We start from the raw sequence: 20,270 nt of genomic DNA on the forward strand, positions 1-20,270 counted from the left end.
CTGAGTTTTTCTAATGCCCACTTAATTCCCAATGCTTCTCTTCCTGCAGTGGCATAATGTTTTATCTATATTTTAATGCTGATGGTCAATTATTATATCTCATTTGTATGTAAATATCACGTAACTTATTAATTTGTTTTGCTATTTCATTCAGAAAATTCTGCAACTGCTACCTGAAAGGATTTTCTACCGCTGGCAGTACCATAGTATAGGTAAGGATACTGCTTAAATAACTACAAACACATCCAGTTATTTCATTGTGTAATCAAATTCTCACTTCTTTTTATTGGACTACTTCACATTAATTATTTTAAATTTTTTATTTAATTTTTTTATTTTTGAAAAATAAAAATAGCTAAAAGTTTTCCTTTTATTTATTGTAGAGTTTTTAAACATTCACAGATGTATTTTCTATGTAGCTTGATAAAGCTCGAGTCTCCTGAAATTGAACATATTGTTAAAGCATTATATAGTAGCACTCCTGACTTCCAGTTCCACTTCTTTTAGAGGACGGAGTTGTTTGCCTGCAGCTGGAAGAAAGTTACATTCGTTTAACCATATGATAAAATTGACATAATGACTGTCACCATAACTACTAACCTGTAGTGATCTGTAGCAAATAGTTCATAGATAAATCCACTTTCAAACAAGAGACTTATGAGACCCATATATCTAGGGTTGATTCCCCGTTCTGCCAACTTTGATTGGTGATCAAAAACGCTGATTGGCAGACATAGATAATCGGCGAGCTGTCCGGGAATCTGCAAAATACAGAGGCCCCTATTTGACAATGAAGGCAAATACTGGCAGAATTTTTCTTTTAGTATCACTGTGATAGTAACGAAAAATATACTGGTATTTACCAATACTAGCCCCTCCGGCGAGGTCCCGTGAAGTCGTCCTCGTCTTCGAGGTCCTCCGCTGGGCTGGTCGGAATCCACGAATCAAGGATGTCCGACATGTTAAATTTCCCTGTTTTCCCGACCCAGGCTTCAGCAGAATGGGGAATTGCCCCGATGGCTGCCTGATGTATGGGCCCCATTTCGTTATATATATGGAACTTCTATATTTTTCAGTGCAACAAGGTGGTACGTGTTAGCAGCAGTTTTTAAAAATGTCTCAGAAGAGTAAGACTGTTTTTTTTTTTTTCTGGTTTAAGTCCTTTATCTATATCTGTTACTACAGATGCCTGGTGCGTCACTTTCACACTTGGTAAACTGCATTTTGTGTTTTAATTCCCTTGACCATTATCTAACAGCATAACCATTCAAAAGTTTTGTACTAATGAAAGATAAGTTTGTTTTAACAATCAAGGGTGCTTGTTAATGAGCAATTAATTTAAATAAACAACAATAATGATAATAAAGTTAAATCTTTATAGTGTTCCCTCTAGGGCGCACAGCGGGCTGGGCACCTTTCTGGAGAAGATGCACTTCTGCATGTGCCAAAGTCGCGTGCGCTCCAGAAAAGGGGGTATGGCCACTCCGTGAGGGGCGTGGCTTCTTGTCATGCTCCTTTTCCGTCACTCTGGGGGGCATGCTCAGCACTTATGGAGATTCTGGGCTGCCCCCAAGCTCTACACTCGCTGGGAATAGATACCGTTCACATGCACACAACATATATTCACCGGCCATGTGCGCTAAACCTCAACTTTTCCCACCCGCGGGTAGTGACGGCTGAGGGCAGGCTGTTTCAGCAGGGCGCCACTGTAAGGGCAGGACGCATTTTGTCATTTTACGCCTGCGGGAACACTATCTGTATTGGAAATGGAAAACAAATATGAAGCAAAGTTTGAAACCACAGAAAAGAGCAGCTAAGGCTGCAATAGTTAGATTGTCACTTCTATGTCTTCTGATAGACTGGTAATTAAAGATCTAATGGGATTTCTAGACCGCCACATTCTTGCTGTATCAATGGGCCTGTTACAGAGTTGCATGCAGTGTCGATGTCTGATGCAGAGGAGCGATATTTTGCTACTGCACATTCACCAAAGCTGCACTGCACACGCGCAGTAATTTGCTGGCGACGGCGGTGGCAGAGAGGATTTTTACGCTAAGTGAGTGACAGACAGTCAGCGTTTGGGGAAGGTAATGGGGGGTGGCTCTAAAAACGCAGGCGTGTGGTGAATGGAGGCGGTACAGGCTTGCTCAGAGGTTCGATGTACAACCAATGTTTCTTCCTTTGTACATAAGCAGCAGAGGTGAGATCCCGGCGGTGGGCTCCTCTGTGTACAAGACAGCTGAGTCATTGGCATATTTTTGCAAGTCCACAGCATTTGTGATCACAGCAGAGAACGGGCATTGCGTGCATCTGTGTATCAGGCGCAATGTTTGGTGACTAAAGCTGTGGTGTAGCAGCCTGAAACTGCAGCATGAGTGGCGCTAAACTGATTGTGATGCCAGATAATGAAGTGTACAAAATCATTATTAGATATGGTGGGAAATCCTATCATAAGTTGGCTGTTATTGGCCTATATATGCAGTGGGTTGGGTACGGGATGCCAGGAACCCAGCGGTCAGAATCCCAACGCCGGCATCCCGACAGGGTTAGGATAACTACACTTGTCAGTAAGTATCCTAACCCTCCCCTTCTCCCTATCCTGACCCCCACCCCAGTGCCTAAACCTAACCTCCCCCTAATGCTTAACTCAAACCCCAAATGCTAGACCTCCCCCTAACCTTCCTACTTACATTCGGCATGCCGGTGCCGGGATTCTGACAGGTGTCGGGATTCTGGTGACGGCATTCTGACCACCACATACCCCGTGGTCTGTATTATGACCGCATCCCTATGCAGTCATGTGATGTCTGCTGTCATCAGCCTTATCTTATCATGGCTAATCTGTTATCTGTGCACAAGGCTCTGCCCGGTCAGGGGTTAGCCCTCTGGGCTCCATGCCCAGGACCGGAAAGCGGCAAGACAACACCATCTTATTAGGTCTCGCCCACTTTCATTCCATAGTTAAGTTATTTGTTATTGAGGAGAAAACATTTAAAGTTTGTAAACTACCAGTCTGATGGGTTTGGGTGAGGTGCGATCATTACATACATTCCAATAAATTCCTGGATTCCCAAATGTATCACAGAAGACACACGGAAGTCACACGGTAACAACCATAGATTAGAATCTCTGACGCTGTTTATGACTTAATTGTGCCTAAAGTACACTTGGGCTGTTCCCTTATGCTTTGACAATGTGAATGTAGCTATAATAAAAGTTGTATGTTATTTTCCATTTTCAGCATGGAAGAAGTGACTTTATTCCAAGAGAAAATGACCTGTTACTGTAGGTCTCTGACTATCGGAACAACTTGTTTTTAGGAGAGATCTATTTTACAGATTATAATCTATCTGTATTTTTCAAAGCATTTCTTTCTACAAACTTCTGCCCAAATCACAGACAGTTTGAAGGGAAAAGGGTTCATGTCAGTATAACAGGCTTGTGTTTTCCAGCTTTGTGCTGAATGTGCATCAGTGTATCTGTGTAAATAATGGCTGGAAATGTAAGGTCAGGGGAGATGTCGTCCTTTAGGGAACACTGTAATGACTTCTTGAAAGCTTCTTCCTTCCTCCGCACGTTCTTTCATTATCATTTCAGTACAAAGCCGACAGGTCCTGGCCCCATGGTTTGAATTGAACAAATCTCTAATGATGATAGGATAATCTTCTATTTTCCTGATTTATTATAGAAGATTTTCCCATTGTGCCTCCGTTTTCTTTGGTGTTGCAAATAGAACCTTCTCATGTCTTCAAACTGATTCTTAAACAGTCAAGAATTTATTTTGTAATTCTAAAAACTGTGATGATATATGGCTGACATATTACTCAGTAATGTAACAGCTTCTGATTCCAAACAAGTTATTTGTTGTCTTCCAGGTTCAGTTTTAAAGAAGCTTTTACACACTGGAAATTCCACTAAGGTATGTGCGAGGGTGCTGTACATCCAGGATCGGCCGCTCCTCAGATTCTGCGCACAGCGCTATTTTCCTGCCTGTTTACCTTTTATACCTAGTTCACATTGTGCAATCTGGGTCAATATTAAATCTCTTTATAGATGATTTATGGCAAGTTCCAAACAATATCTGATTTGTAATTTTGCATATTAGATTAAATACTTTTAGCTATCATCTCTCCCCCACTAACGAGCACAACTCCTTCCCCAGCTCCCGCCATTGACAATCTTCAGATAGGGATGGTGCTTTGTAGCAATAGCACTGACCAGAGAGAGCCAATAGTCTGCCCAATAAGGACATGTGGTATATAATGACTTCTATTCCAGGCTGTCACCACGGCAACAACAAGCTCCGTTAGCGGGAGGCAATTTCTCCCGAACTGAATGGGTTCCAGGTCTTGCTCCGCCACAGTTCTGCGGGCCTGTGCGGGATGGTGATGTTAGCTGAAAGCTAAAATTACCTGTAATTACCCTTTAACTGGGCAATATAAGTGATACAATGTAGTATATGTCATGCACGCTACAATGACAAGAAAGCCAGCTTTCATAAATATGGAGTCTGAATCCTGACCATATCTCTGGGTTTGATACATCCCTAATAACCCTAACATGAAGCACAGAACAGATTATTTATGTAATTGGTATTGCTGTATCCATAAGTACATTTATCCATGGCTGCTGCATGAGACACCGGTTTCTATAAAACTTTGGAAGCTGCTTTTTTGGTCGTTGTATGTATTAAATTTACTGACTGAAAGCTTCAGGCCAAAGTAGGCAGCATGAGCAAAATGGGAGAAGGATATATAATAAAATGGGAGAAGGATATATAATAAAATGGGAGAAGGATATATAATAAAATGGGAGAAGGATATATAATAATATGGGAGAAGGATATATAATAAAATGGGTGAAGGATATATAATAAAATGGGTGAAGGATATATAATAAAATGGGTGAAGGATATATAATAAAATGGGAGAAGGATATATAATAAAATGGGTGAAGGATATATAATAAAATGGGAGAAGGATATATAACAAAATGGGAGAAGGATATATAACAAAATGGGAGATGGATATATAACAAAATGGGAGAAGGATATATAAATGGGAGGATATATAATAAAATGCACCTTTCCCAGTTTCTACTATATTGTTGATGTATAAATGTAGACCATAAAGTGCCATCATACTACACAGCAAATATATCCTGCACATGAGATATTTTAACAATTTTTGGGGGCCAAGTGCTAAACATAGAAGTGACATTTTCTAGGGAAATGCTTTAAGAAGTTGTAACCATTCGTTGTGCTAAATCATCTATTAAATTCTTTATTTAAATGTTCATACACTGGCTTCTGTAAAATAGATTGTAAAGCTGTTTAGAGAAGAGCTGTGACGTAGTGAATTGCTATAGACTGTAGTAGTGCTCCTTAATGTGATACGCTCTATTCTATTACTATCAGTCTGTCACCGCCCTTCCCCTTCCCACAGTGATATCACCTAGAGAAAATGTCACTGTTGTTCTACCGCCTGCTCTCCTCCCTTCCCCTGCACACTGCTGTGGGAGCCTCTGTACTATAGTATGTTCTGTGCCTTAAAGGGGAAATGTAACCTATATAGAAATGTTCTTTTTTCATGCCGGAAAAGATATTGATTTGGTTTATTTGATCCTATTTGTGGGTCCCATAGCAGAATATTGTAAGGGCTCCCATGCACCACCCAAGGATGAGACAGACACACACATGGGGCTCTGACGTTACCCTATAGATTTTTGTCAGAGCAGTGGCCACAAATGAATGGTGATAACCATTTCCTAGATAGATTTTTGTATGACCATGCAGATCATAATAGCACAGTCTAAGTAGATAATAACACGCTGTAGAACACTTGTCATTGTCACCACAATGGAGGCAGATGTTTTTGTGCTGACTCCGTGTTATTTCACTAGGTATCAGTAATATCACAAAATGTCATTAGTGTAGTAATGCGCTGGTTGCTAGAAAATGGCTGCAGTCTCATGAATCATACTTTAGCCCACTGGTTCTCAAACTCGGTTCTCAGGACCCCACACAGTTCACGTTTTGCAGGTGCACAGGTGTATTCATTACTCACTGACACATTTTAAAAGATCCACAGGTGGAGCTAATTATTTCACTTGTGTTGCTGTGAGGGGATCTGGAAAACACGCACTGTTTGGGGGGCACTTGAGGACCGAGTTTGAGAACCTGTGCTTTAGCCTACAAAATGTTTCTCTCCCTTGTATGTAAGTGACCAGTGTGCTTCGTAACAAAACATCCATAGGGCCAAATGTAATAACCCGTGATTTGCGGGAGCAGGCACAATTATGGCGATATAATAATTAGTTTTAAAGCGCCAATTAGTTTAAAGGCAAGGTTTTGCCTTTAAACTAATTGGCGAGTTAAATATAGTGACTATCTTGCTGGGATTGCGCTGGCTCCCCCAAAGTTATTCCGTTAGGCCCATAGGGCTGGGTGACATGAGCACTGCTCTATTTCCTTGTGTCTCCTGCTGGAAAGCTGGTGGGTGAGAGGACGGTTATATTCTCATACACCTAGCCTCAGTACGCCTTGTGGCCCGAGACGCCTGGCGCGAGTGAGCCCCCAGGTCCAGGATGACTCTGCTTACACAATGTGATGCTACTGAGACTCACCAGGAGACTGCACTGATTCATTTGATATGCAACATTTTTATATCTGTGAAGCACAGTGGAACTTGGTGAGGGATAAAGCTGCAACCATTGCATCATAGCATATTCAATTAGCCGCAAAAAGTCCCAGATTTTTCGCATGCCAGATTTTTCGCCGACATCGCTGGTTTTGCATGCGAAAAAGTATCGCGCTCTTCCCCACTTATCCCCGTATTCAATTCCAAATCAGCGAAAACGGAACCCGGCGAATTTGAAACCAGTGAAAAGTCCTGTCAGATTTGGGGAAATCAGCCTGACACCCCCCAAAAGATGCGCTGACATTGGGGATCACTATAGATGCACCCGAATAGGCCAGCTGAAGGTATTCGGGGTACGTGAAAATGGGTGTTAGCATATTTTGCAGTTGCTAAAGTGAGGTTTTAAAAACCCACCTGCCGCAAACTCTTGTAATCTTGATAACACCTGGGGCATACTTGGAGACCCCCCTGTAGTCTATTTCGCTAGTTTTTAAGGTTGTCCCCAACTTTGTTTTTTTTACACAGTTTACCTTTGGGGGGCTGTCCCAAGGGTGCAGGATGGTTTCTGCAAGTTTGCATCCCAAAACCCCAATTCTGCACTTTTTTCCGCCGGGTTTCATAGGCGAATCTTTTTCGCCTACTCTATTGCATTGACTTTCCGCACCGGCAAAAAGTCTTTGGAATTGAATACGGGGATAAGTTTCCGCCTGGCGAAATGACGTCACCGGCGAGAACTTTTCGCGGAAAACAGCTTATCGCGGCTAATTGAATATGTCCCTAAGACTCAGGCAGGCGCGCGCGCGCACACACACACACACGTGTCACATATCAAATTAATCAGTGCAGTCTCCTGGTGCTTCCTAATCGCATTGCATTGTGACGAAGGCACATTTTAGGGTGAAAAACAATCTCTGCGTCAGCAGAACCACGCTGGGCGTGGCACGCCATGAGGGGCTGTATGCAAGACTGCAGCCATAGTGTATGAGGGCACATCTGTAGGTGCTAGACATGATTAGTAAACGTGTAATGACTTGTTGCTGCACAATGTTTTGGGGCAGATTGATCTTGTATGTAAGGGAATAATGGTGGCTGATGTCAGGGTGTGGTTCTGGAAACACCACTTCTCATGTGCATGTATCATCATCCTGCTACACGCTCTTGCGTTCCTGCATGGATCGTCTCTTGCATCATGCTCTTGGCGCTCTCATCCTATTTAAATGATAATGTCGTCTTTCATCCTTTAGATACGATGTGAAGGAATGCGGCTGTTTCTTCTCTGGCTTCAAGCACTGCAGACAAATTACGGAGAGGAGCAGGCGCTAATATTTGCATGTCTTGTTCCCGGCTTTCCTGCCGTCATATCATCATCTCGAGGTCCTTGCACACTGGATACCCTCATAAATCCTACTTACAATTTACCTGATGGTTAGTGACAGTGCTTTTAGCTGGATCGTCTGTTTGGTACACTTCACTGTACAGTAATCAGCCTCATTGTTCTACCATTGCTTCAAAGACAGAGCTAATTGAATTAACTGTGGAGACCGCAATCTACCAGGCATTAGATGTCTGTAATTGCTCCATGATTGGGGTTCAGTAATACGTCTCATATCTCTAAGCAAAAACCTTCAGTGAGTACCTTAGAACTTCCCAGGGATAGGAACAAATTGCTGAATTTGTGTATTTGTTTCCAAACCTGTGCTGGATATGACGACTTCATATAAAGGCTCTTCACTGCTGCAAAAAAGCCAAACGCAAGGTGCATTTTAAACGTACATGCTCCTTTCAGCAGAACATTGAATAAACGTATAATGATACAGAAGAGCAACATAACCACTGGGCAAGGATTACATGCACATTTGTGTTAGCACTCTTATATATTGTCTCTCGGCTGTTTCCAAAGCTTAACAATATTTATTGTGGTTTTTGACAATCATTTACAAGGCTGCTTCCAGATGCATGTTATTTTCTTTTCTAAAGCTGCTGTGATTATTGTTATTTCAGGTAAAGTTTACCCTGAAGAGATAACACCACTTTTGCCAGCTGTGTCTGGTGAAAAAACTCCTGATGATCCAAGCTGCTTTTTCTTGCAAATGTTGTTGAAATACATGGTCATCCAGGTACGGCAGCGCCTGTTCCTATGTTATGTACTCTTCGGTTACGGTAGATAACGTCTCAGGATTCAGTTTCAAAATGTTCTGTTTATTTTTTCAATATTCGTATTGGAGGTTCAAAATATTAACTCTAATAATATAATAAACCCACATTAGTGTACTGGTTATACTGAGTATGTCATCTAGATTAGTGTACTGGCTATTTAAACACGTGTTTGCTCACCCACCTTTGGTGTGCTTCGGAGGCTGGGGTAGTAGTGTGTAGTCCACTAATCAGAATTTTAATGGCAGTGTCCCTAGTACAATGTAGGAAAAAGAAAATGAGGGTGCACACTCTAAGTACTAAGAACAATGATAGTAAAAATAATGCTGATAAACTACAAATCACATGGAGTATGAGGTTCTTAGTACATACATGTTTGGCCAAAAATGTTTGCCCAAAAATGTTTGCCTATCCACCACATCAAGGTGAACCCCATCAGATGGGTTCCTAACATCCCTAATACTAACAATTATGTCAATTTATCCAGGACATGCCTATAATAGTGCCCATTCTAATATGTAGACAGCAATGTAGGAACATGCGCTGATTAAAAACACCTAAGGGCAGACGGGAGGGGCGCTAGTAGTACCAAGCAGAAGGAGTCTCAGCCTTAAAGTTTACATTATGTACACAAATGTGCAGGGAAGGGTGGGGGGTGGGGGTGGGGGGGCTTGGACTGCACTGACTATCATTGTTCTTAGTACTTAGAGTGTGCACACGCATTATCTTTTTCCTGCATTGTACAAGTTTCCGCTTGGTAACACCTCTTATTAGGTTTCAAATTAGATTGTGTAATCCAAGCCCCCTCCCCCAGGGTCCCTAGTACACCAGCTAAGACCACTGCGGAGGCGTCCTGCCTTTCTTTCACTGTATGGCCCCTCCTTGAAAGTATAAAATGACAGGGAGTGGATCACATGACCCTTCTGCCCATTGCTGTGAGCAATTGCGCACAGCCAAGGTCATACTGCTGCAACAAAGTCCCGGGTCAGTCATAATTAATATTACGGTGCAGCCAGGGGATATTGCCCCATTTTAAGATTTATTTGCTATTTAACGGTGAGAAATTGTATCTTTATGTTAAGGGACATTTGAAGTTTATTTTAATACACACTGTCTTTAGTGTATTTGTCATAATGTCATTGTAATGCAGGTACTATAATTGCTATTCTGTTGGTATGCACTATACTCTGTTTCTTCCATTTTACCATTCCCGTGTTTTTAATGTTTGGTTGATTTTTGCCTATTTCAATGTTTTTTTTTTTTAAATAATAAAACTTAAAAAAAATTTGACTACTACTAATGTTTTTATTTTTAATTCTTTTAATAGGCTGCACATTTATCTTGGAGGAATAAAGAGAACCAAGACACAGGATTCAAGTTTTTATTTAACTTATTTAGAAAGTATTATCTTCACCACTTGTTTCCTTCATTTACTAAACTGACCAACCTTTATAAGCCTGTCCTCGGTGAGCTTATGTTTTAATTTCTTTACCACCATATATTTTTCTTTTGGCATTCACATGAGTATAGGTTATGTCTGATAATATACGTCATATTTTCTCTTCAGTAAATATTTTAAGTGTGTAACGGCAGTCATGCGATTGACTGCAAATCGCCATGAACATTGGCAGGATTGCTGGTCGTTTAGGTGTGTACCCACCCTAAAGGTGGGTACACACTATACAGATATATCTGCAGATGATGGTTATTCATACACACTGAACAACCATCATCTCTGCCTGCCCGCAGTTCCCGGTGGCCAGGGGGTGTGTCCCGGTGGGTGGGGGGCATTTCCCGCCCCCCACCTCGCCGCTGTGTGTGTGTACGGGCAGTCTGCCGACTGCCCGTACTACAACTGCCGATGGACAGATATGTCTGCAGACATATCTGTCTACCGGCTGTAGAGCACAGCCAATGCGATATAAATGAATATACTGGAGTTTTCCTTTTGTTCTCCTTCCCCTTATTTCCATCCATAGACTTTGTTAGTGGCATCAGACAGATGGAAGTAACCTGGGATAGGGGGAGAGCAGTGTGCAGACAGTGACATGAAAACCCACTTATGGAGCATACACACGGTCAGATTTGTTAGATCTGTCAGATGTTTTGACTGCATTAAAATGAATGGAATCGTCCAAGTCTGCCTGCAAACGCACCAGATGTCAGATATCGTTATCTGACCATCGGGAACGCGCATCGTTAATCGTTCAGGCATGTCGGATATGTCAGATTTTCCTTCAGATATGAACGATTGAACGATATTTTAAATCGTTATCGTCCAGATCTGAAGAAAAATCTGACCGTGTGTATGCACCATTAGTGAGGTGCAAGGTTTTGTTGTACAGTAACATGGTGCAGTGTGCTCCTGCGCATATTCCACGCAATTACTGTACATAAAATATTTAATATTAGCAGTATTTATTGCCGTGGAGGCATCATGCCAGGATACAACACAGCCTTGCACTTAGTTGAATGCAGAGCAGCAGCCTGCAGTCTGTTAATTGTGTATCCTTATATACAGTACATAGGCATGACCCATCTTAGCAAATGGGTACTTGTTTACATAGATACACCCAACATTATGCTATATGGTGAAGATGGGTTTTTGTAATACTTGAGGAAAGATAATTTTCAGTCTAAGCTGACTGTTTTTATTACCACTGTGTGTACACAAAATCATGGATATATATATCGATAAAACATACATGTACAACTAGTAAAACAGTACATAGAAACGTTTGCAGATCTCAAAGAACATTTCTCTCTTTCAGATATTCCGGATGTCAGACCAAAGCCAGTATATGTTACCATAACCCGTAACAATGAAAACCTTTATAGCACAAAAATCCCACACATGGCAGCTAGAGTTGTGTTTATAAAGTGGCTTGTCACATTCTTTCTGGAAAAGAAGTATGTAGCATCTTCTCAGAATACTAAAAATGGAGGAGAGGTTTTACCAAAATTAATCCAGGTACAAATTACACGTCACAACTATGTTTGTTACTTATACATACATTCATAACTTTCTAACTATCATATCTATCTACTGAATCTGTAGATCTACCTGTCTATCTCATATCTGCCTGTCTGTAGGTGTGTACACACGCAGCGATTGACGTTCATCGCCCGTACCTCCCCTCCAACCTGGCGATAATGTCAGGTTGAACATGTTCGAGGATGAGGGAGGGAGCCCAGCACTAAACAATTTCGTTCTTGATTTCATTCAGTGTTTGTGCTCAGTGCCGTTAACGGCATGGAGCACACCCCTGCCGGGGACACACGGGACGATTTCGCTCATGGACACACGGGACGATTTCGCTCCTTATCGCATATCTGCCTTTCTGTCTATCTCATATCTTCCTGTCTGTCTAATAAAATCTTGTTTATGATGTATGGGGAAGGGATGCGCTAATCCGCAGTGGCCTGGCTTAGATTACAGCCAACTTGAACTTATTTGCTGCAAGTGCAGTACATCAGTTAGACCTGTTTCCACTAGCCATTTTCATCCACCTTTATTTGGGTCTAAATTGTATAAAATAAACATTTGGGAAGATAACAAACCTCCTCCTTTGGATAGCCCATGCCTACCACTGTGTGTCCAGGCTGTCAGTGGCTGGTGCTCAGCAACTTTGCATTCATAGTATGGCACAAAAATCATGCACAACATTCACACTGAAATATGTGTACACTTAATGTAAATGTACCAGAAAGAGGACAGATTAGGGAGGTAGAATCTCTATGTAATACCCCTTTCAGACATAAAACCAAATTACAGAGTCAAACATTTCTACCCGGTAATTTGCTGATCAACACTGGTCCTTTCTCTGTCTGAAAGGGTCAACCCGGGTCAAAATTCCCAGGACTTCGACCCAGGAATTTACCAGGGTCGGAGACCCGGGAATTTTGACCCAGGTTGACTGTTTCAGACAGAAGAAATACCCATGTTATTCAGCAAATTACCGGGTAGAAATGTTTGACCTGGTAATTTGCTCTTCTGTCTGAACGGGAACCGACAAAACGACCCGGCACCCAAATGCTGGCAAATGCCAGGTTTTTGTGTCTGAAAGTGGTATAATAGAAACTGTAAAGTTACACACCAAAAAGAAAAAAGCTTCTCACTCTGGGCCTGATTCAGAGCCGGACGCTATTTGCACTCGCTCGTTCAGAAAAAGGGGCCGGATATTTAAATTGAGCGCTCGCTCTTTGCGGTCTGTTGACGCCTCTATGTGTGAGCCAGCGAACGAAATATGCGCTCACTATTTTGTAAAGACGCCCCCTGGCCGTTCGCATCATACGTCATCTCCGCTATTTACTAGATTAATCGAGTACATCGAAAGGCCTCTGAACTGCTCGCAGTGCTTGTGGTTGGATTTTCCTACCGCAATCATGCGAACAGTTCAGGCTAAGAAACAACCAAGAGACGTGGCCGATGACGCTGCTTTGTTAATTATGCACACCCTTAAAACGCCCGTTTTGACCGTTTGGCACACCTGCGTCCGGATCTCCACTCCCCGTTTTCAAGCACCTTCCCCTGTTACCACCCACAAACGCCTCATCCTGTCACTCAAATTAGCAGGCACTCGCTATTTTGCGAACACACGATTTCCGACCACACTGACTGGTTGGCGCATGCACATTATGACCCATACGCATGCGCAGATGTGCGAACATCGCTCGGAGCGAACGAGCGGCCGCTTACGAGCGGCTCTGAATCAGGCCCTCTGTATCTATAGCAGATGTGTGTAGGAAACCAATGGCTACATTGTGGGGAGCTGAATTGTTACCTTCACTCTAATAAAGAGTGTTTTCAGCCAATGTAAATTGGATACTTCACTCTGCATCAAGTGATGCTCGGGGTCTTCAAACTTGTCGGTTCCATGTAAACTGGTTTCTGGTGACTGCTCTCAGTACTATACCTCTGTAGCACTACCCCAGTTATTTTCTATTAAGGTTATTCTTTAACACACATTATTTAGCATTTGTACTGAAATGCTTCTACTTGATATAGGATGACTGCTGCCTTTTATTTTAACATATTTACATAAACTGGAATTTTGGAAAACTATTTTGACAATCTAATAATTTTCACCTGAATATACAGACTATGGGTCGTATTCAATTAGGCTGCGAAAAGTCGGAATCGGCGATGACGTCATTTTCACATGTTTCAATTATCCCCGTATTCAATTTCAAAGACTTTTCGCAGGTTCGAAAAGTCTTTGAAAAAAAACGTGGATAACTTTTCACCATGTTTTAAATGGCGAAAAAAAGTGCAGAATTGGGATTTAGGGGTGCAGGCTTTAAAAAAATAGCCTGCACCCCTGGGAATGACATTTAAAAATAAACTGTGTCAAACAAAGTTTAAAAAAAAAATAGGGACACCCCAAAAAAAGTATTAAAAATTTGGGATGAAAAAAAAGGGAAAACAGCGTTTAAAAATAGGGAAATAGGTTCAGGGCTATTCTGCAAGTATGCAGCAGGTGTTTTCTAGAATAGGCTATTACCAGCAGGTGCATTTTTGCTGAATTTTTAAAAACTGACTTTAAGGACTTAAAAATATACTAGTACCCATTTTCATGTACCCCAAATTTGATGGGACCACTTAAAAAAATGATAAAAAAAATAACCTAAGTGCTCTTCTGCATCACTTCTTCAATGTCGGGAAAAAACACCTGCAGACGATATTTAAAAACCCTACTTTCTTTTGCAGGCAAAAACGGGCGGCACCCATAGTGATCCCCCATGTCTGGACATCCTTAAGGGGAGTCCTACAATTATTTCCCGAAAATTCCCGTCTTATTCGCAGTTCCCAATTCGCCGAGTCCCGTTTTCACTGTTTTTAAATTGAATACGGGGATAAAATACTTTATCCAAGGAAAAGCTCCGATGTAGAGCGAAAAGTTCAGCACGGACTTTTCGCTCCCAAATTGAATACGGGCCTATGGGGGGTATGTATGTTGGTTACTGTAGCATGGATAGCGGTGCTGTGTTCTCATGTCCTTCTGAAGAGAGAGAATGAATCTCTTGTGATAGTTGGTCGTATATCTTCACTAAGGTACAGTGTTAGTTCCAGGGAGTACTCACTCTTTTCTCCAGCGCCACCTAATGGGCAAATAATTATTTCAAAGAAATTGGAAGCCATGTAAAACAAGTATTCAAAGATATGTTTATACAGATGTGGACAAATTTGTTGGTACCCTTTCACGGAAAGGAACAACCCATATTTTTCTCTGAGATAACTTGAAAATTATCAAAGTAATTGGCATCCTTCATTTTTGTTCCATATTTAATCGAAAATCAGATTTACATTTGCTTTTTAATTCAACAGAATATTAAAAAAAAATAAAACAAATGGAAATGGCAATAAAATACGGCGCCCTTAACCTAATATTTTGTTGCACAGCATTTATCGTCAATCGCTGCAATCAAGCAATTTCTGTAACCTTTAATGAGAATTCTGCACCTGTCAACATGTTGTTTGGGCCACTTTTCCTGAGCAAAACTACTCCAGCTGTCTCAGGATTGATGGATGCCTTCTCCAGACTGCATGTTTCAGCTCTTTCCATAGATGTTTGATGGGATTGAAATTTTTCTTGGCTCTTTTTCAACCATTCTCATTATACTTCTGTTTAATCTGGGGTCAATTTCTCAGTTCCTCTTGCGGCCGCGTCCATGGAGGTTTAGTATATTCCCATGGACGTTAAACTTCTTAATAATATTTCATCACTTTTCAGAAGGAATGAAGCATTGTTTCAATGAGCTGTAAAGGTACCAACAAATTTGTCCATGTGTCTATTTTTAGCATAATGTTACTTTATCAAAATCTACCATCTAATTAAAGACCCTGTCATTTTTTTATTGTAATGTATTATTTACAGCAACAATAAACTACTGTTTAATGTCAATATTTGCATTTCTGTTTTAGACAGTGTCTGTGGTTAATGTGAGCCAAGAAAAGAACACAGAGGTGGAGCCCTCTGTTGGCCAGGAACAAGAGAAGAACCACTCTAATAGCAGTACACTGTCCGACAGGAGACTCAGCAATTCCAGCCTCTGTAGCATAGAAGAGGATCACAAGACAGTGTACGACATGGTACAGAGGATTCTTGTGTCCACGCGGGGATATGTGAACTTTATTAATGAAGTCTTCAGGCAGGTGAGTGGTTATGACATGTTGCTGACTTGTGAGTAGTGGCTTAGCCCTTCATACAGTTGGTTAAATCATCAATAAAGCCTTTAATATCCGGATTATTCTTTTTTTTTTTTACATTTATTTACAAAAGTAGATATGAAAATATTGTTAATTTGAATGTTCTTGCGTTGGATGAAGATCTTTCTGCTTAAGGCAGTGCTGGCAGTCCTAGATACCACTGAGAAGACAGGCATTTCTGGGTTCCCTATGAAAAGGGAACTCTAGAGATGGCTGCGATGGGGACAGGATTTGTTTAGCATGCACATATAACAGATTCTTGAAGTATGACAAGGAATATATTAGTGCTTTAAATGGCATTTAAATCATATTGGATATTTTTTAAGGGTATAAGAGAAGAGGCTTACCTAGATTTTCCTTTGTCCCATTCTATGAAGGACCTTCCTTAGTCCCTTCCTTCCTTTGCATTAGATCATGTAATGAATTTCTCCATATCCCATGTTTTTATTGAAATTTTTGTAAAATGTCATTATGCCATCTAGTGGTCAAAAATGGAAGTTTGACAAATTAAAGATCTGTCTGTTTACAGTGCCTTACAGCAGAGATAGGCTCTCTAATGGTCCAGGTAGTTAAATCAAATGCTGAGTTACTAATCAAGTCACCTGTGCCCAAGCTTTGGTAGCCTTAAAACCTGGACCGTTAGGGTGCCTTGAGGACCGAGTTTGGGAAGCTCTGCCCTATACAGTACAGACTTTGATAACAATGGTTGTGTATGTATCCACTCTCTATCTGCCACCCTATTTGAGCTCCCCCGCTCCTTGTTCTTAATACTGTGTGAGTAGTTTGTAGTACTGTCAGAATGAGCACTGCACCTATTCTACAGACTTCTCCTGTGCTAATACCAACTACCAATTTTTTTTATATAAAACTGCTTCAGTCACTAATTTTCAGAGTCTTGCTAAAGAAATAGTTTGGCAAATCAGATTACTTTGCCAAATATTGTTTGTGTAGCCCTTCTTAGTTAAATTGAAATCTTGTGTTTTTTCTTTTTCTTGTTTAGAACTGATATTTCACAGCAGTTCGAATAGTATTATTCTTAGTCTGTTCTGAATATAATTTAAGTAAAGAAGAATGTCACATGAATGGCACTTTGAGCAGCAGCCTGGTCATCTTTCTGTCTCCCTGCTAGGCCTTCCTTTTACCTGCCTGCGATGTGTCAGCCACAAGGAAGGTTGTGAAAGTCTACAGGAAATGGATCTTACAGGAGAAACCGATATTTATGGAGCAGCCCTCAAAGCCTCCTTATGAACACGCGAATGTGCCAGTGTTTGAGTCCTCTGAAACAGAGACTGATAGCAAACAGGTACTGGACAGACTTGATGTTTATTCTTAGTAGACGTAACAGATTTGTTCAGGAACCTTTTGAAATATGCTTTACTCACACCTGAGCCAGGGTAGAGCAGCATTTCATAGAAAATAGCGCTGGGTATTGTGTTTTGTGCCTTCTGGATCAACAAAATGCAGAGTGCTATAGCAGAAAGACAACAAATTAATTTAAAGTATGTCTCCCTCCCCCCCCCCCCCCCCACCATGTGCTATTTCTGTATATGCCAGGCTACCGTCAGAGCACCACAACCCTGTCGTCGTCAGTCGCAGGAGGGGAAGTGCTAGATGTGCTCTATTAGTACAGTATATCTTGTGAACCAAAAAAAACCACAAGTCTCAGGTTTGCTTTTTAGTGTTTATTTTTTTTCTCAATCCAGTGACAATGATTTGTGCTACAGCAGTTGTAACTTCTGTAGGCTCCACTGTTCCCATTAAGCTGTACTGTCTGGAAGTTAAACCCAGCTTGAGTTTAACCCACTGGTTTTATGCAGCATTACCAGACAATTAATTTGTGCTGACATTTATTAAAGGTTACTACGGAACAGAGTGGACACAAGCGTTCGTCTAGCTGGGGCAGGACGTACTCCTTCACCAGCGCTGTGAGCCGAGGATGTGTGTGTGAGGACGAGAACATGGATGTGAAGGCCGGGGACCAGGCAGCACTGCAGGTAACTTGAACATGGCAGGTGACACCACTAGGTCATAATAACATAGGGTGTATGAGTAAAGCGGCAAAAGCATGTTTTGATTGCTCTTTGATCAAAGTCCTAAAGTGAAATGAATGAAATGCTTTTGCTGACCATAAAAAGCTTTCAAATTTGTGCAGACATGTGTTACAATAGGTACTTACAGTATTTTCCTAGGTCATCATTTGCAAATATGGGTCCAACAAGCGATGTATGGACTCCGGAACGCGTCTGCAAATGTGAAATGCTATTTGGGCAGCATGGATGGTGTGATAGTTAGCAGCACTGCCTCACAGCACTGAGGTTGTTGATTGGATTCCCATGATGGCCCTAAATGTGTGGAGTTTGTATGTTCTCCCTGTGCTTGCGATGGTTTACTCCGGGTACTCTGGTTTCCCCCCACAATACAAACATATACTTGTAGGCTAATTGGCTGCTGACAAGCAAATGAAACCTAGTGTGAGCATGTGATAGGGAATATGGACTGTAAGCTCCACTGGGGCAGCGACTGATATGAATGGCCAAATATTCCCTGTAAAGTGCTGCAGAATTTGTGTGAGCATATAAATAACTGGTAATAATAAATAAATGTAAAGCATTTCAGTGGTGCCAGTTGTACAACTGTAAACATGATGATTAAAGAGCTTTAACGAACATTTCACACTTGTCGATTTCCTGATGCCAACATTCCGGGTTCGAACTAAGATATTTTTTCCACTACCGTTGTGTCAGCTTGCTGGTTCTAACCATGTGAAAAATATTGCTTTATTTATATTTTATCCAGTGTTATTGCTCAACTGCTCTCAGTACATTCATGACTGCTGCTGGCTTCAGTGTAGGACCCTGGGAGATGGAATGGATTCTCTGGTTGGGTTAGGATGGATACACATTAGACAGTGTAACGTTTTGAGGCGGATCAGAACGATATATTGTGCACATCGTCTATTGTGTACCAGCAATTGCGCTCTCCCACGGCTCACATGCAGTGTTGTGTGATTGGCTGTGCAGCACAGCGTATGGGGGGCTGTGCAGTGTAATGAAGGACGGAACACGTATCGTTCCGCAGTTAATTTCCTCGGTTAATGTGTACCGGTAATCTTGCATGGTGGGGGGAGAAGGTAAATCGCCCCGACCGTCTGCAGGATTGCCGGGTTGTCTAATGTGTACCCGGCCTTATTGACTTGTTGGTCAATATAACATTCTTACATTGTCATTTTGATTTAACCATTTGTGCTCCAGCTTAAAACCTGGACTGTAAGGGTGCTTTGAGGGCCAAGTTTGGGACACTGTTCTAGAACATATCAGATATAAAGCTTAGTTTGCACTTACAGTTGAAAGCTATGATCTTAGCATGAGGCAATGGAATAGTTCACTGTCACCGGTATCCTGTTTAGTAATCTGATTTACTACATATCCACAGAGTAAGGAAACACATTTTCAGGGTCTGTGGAGTTGAGTAACCACCGTTAGATGCAATGGAGGAAGTAATAGTTATACGTTACAAATCTAGCTGGACAGCTGCTTCTCGGCTGATGGTGTGTTGCATCTTTTATATACAACATTAAATCTTAAAGTTTGTTATAACTAAATGTGTCTTATTATTAATTTCAAGGTTTTCTTGACCAACTCAGCCAACGTGTTCCTGTTGGAGCCATGTCCAGATGTTCCTTTACTCTTGGAGGAGCAGGTGGAAGCCTGTAAATCTGTCCTGAGCATTTACCGGCAAATGATCATGGATCTTGTGATGGATAAAAAGACATGGTAAATGATTAATCCATCAGATTATTAGAACCAGCTTGTGGTAACAAAACTCGTATGGAACACTAGTTACTCTACATTGTTAGTATAACCAATTCCCGCTGACCATGCCACACTCGTGTAGTTATACCATTGTGTGGATTGTGTTAGTGTGCAGCATGATTGTATCAGTCACACCCCAGCGGTGCTTATGTGGTGTTCATACACTATGGTAATGTTTCCTGAGACAATCACAGATGACTGTTCTGCTCCTATTGTGTAGACTCAAGTGTAGAGAACACGCGGATCACAATCTGTACAGCTCCAAGTCCAAGCTGGCTCTGCACTGATCATATGCTGCCGTCCTTTGGTGTCATTTATAGTCCTTTATATAGATTTCCACCTCACCTCTCCTAAGGATAAGTTACTTTGCTATATTAAAGTGAAACAGACGTTAGATCGAGCCTTGTACACATGGTACAAAATGCTGCACCCCCAAACGTTACACTTACATCAGCA

At 41.4% G+C, this 20,270-nt stretch overlaps 1 protein-coding gene across 5 annotated transcripts in view; it reads left to right on the plus strand.

The window, feature by feature from the left end:
* The window catches only part of RALGAPA2 (Ral GTPase activating protein catalytic subunit alpha 2), a 398,803-nt gene that overhangs the window by 57,886 nt on the left and 320,647 nt on the right, over positions 1 to 20,270 (plus strand). For 4 of the 5 annotated variants that reach the window (XM_088477338.1, XM_088477335.1, XM_088477337.1 and 1 more), the window contains exons 4-13: positions 155 to 212; positions 3,876 to 3,919; positions 7,883 to 8,063; positions 8,640 to 8,755; positions 10,120 to 10,258; positions 11,564 to 11,763; positions 15,718 to 15,948; positions 17,132 to 17,305; positions 17,859 to 17,996; positions 19,627 to 19,775. In XM_088477338.1, coding sequence (XP_088333464.1) covers positions 155 to 212; positions 3,876 to 3,919; positions 7,883 to 8,063; positions 8,640 to 8,755; positions 10,120 to 10,258; positions 11,564 to 11,763; positions 15,718 to 15,948; positions 17,132 to 17,305; positions 17,859 to 17,996; positions 19,627 to 19,775 — 1,430 coding nt within the window. The remainder of the gene's footprint in view (positions 1 to 154; positions 213 to 3,875; positions 3,920 to 7,882; positions 8,064 to 8,639; positions 8,756 to 10,119; positions 10,259 to 11,563; positions 11,764 to 15,717; positions 15,949 to 17,131; positions 17,306 to 17,858; positions 17,997 to 19,626; positions 19,776 to 20,270) is intronic. The other variant, XM_088477339.1, reaches the window with a different exon arrangement.

The sequence above is a fragment of the Taudactylus pleione genome, unplaced genomic scaffold, assembly GCF_031769625.1.
Source record: "Taudactylus pleione unplaced genomic scaffold, aTauple2 ptg000201l, whole genome shotgun sequence".
NCBI classification, from domain to species: domain Eukaryota; kingdom Metazoa; phylum Chordata; class Amphibia; order Anura; family Myobatrachidae; genus Taudactylus; species Taudactylus pleione.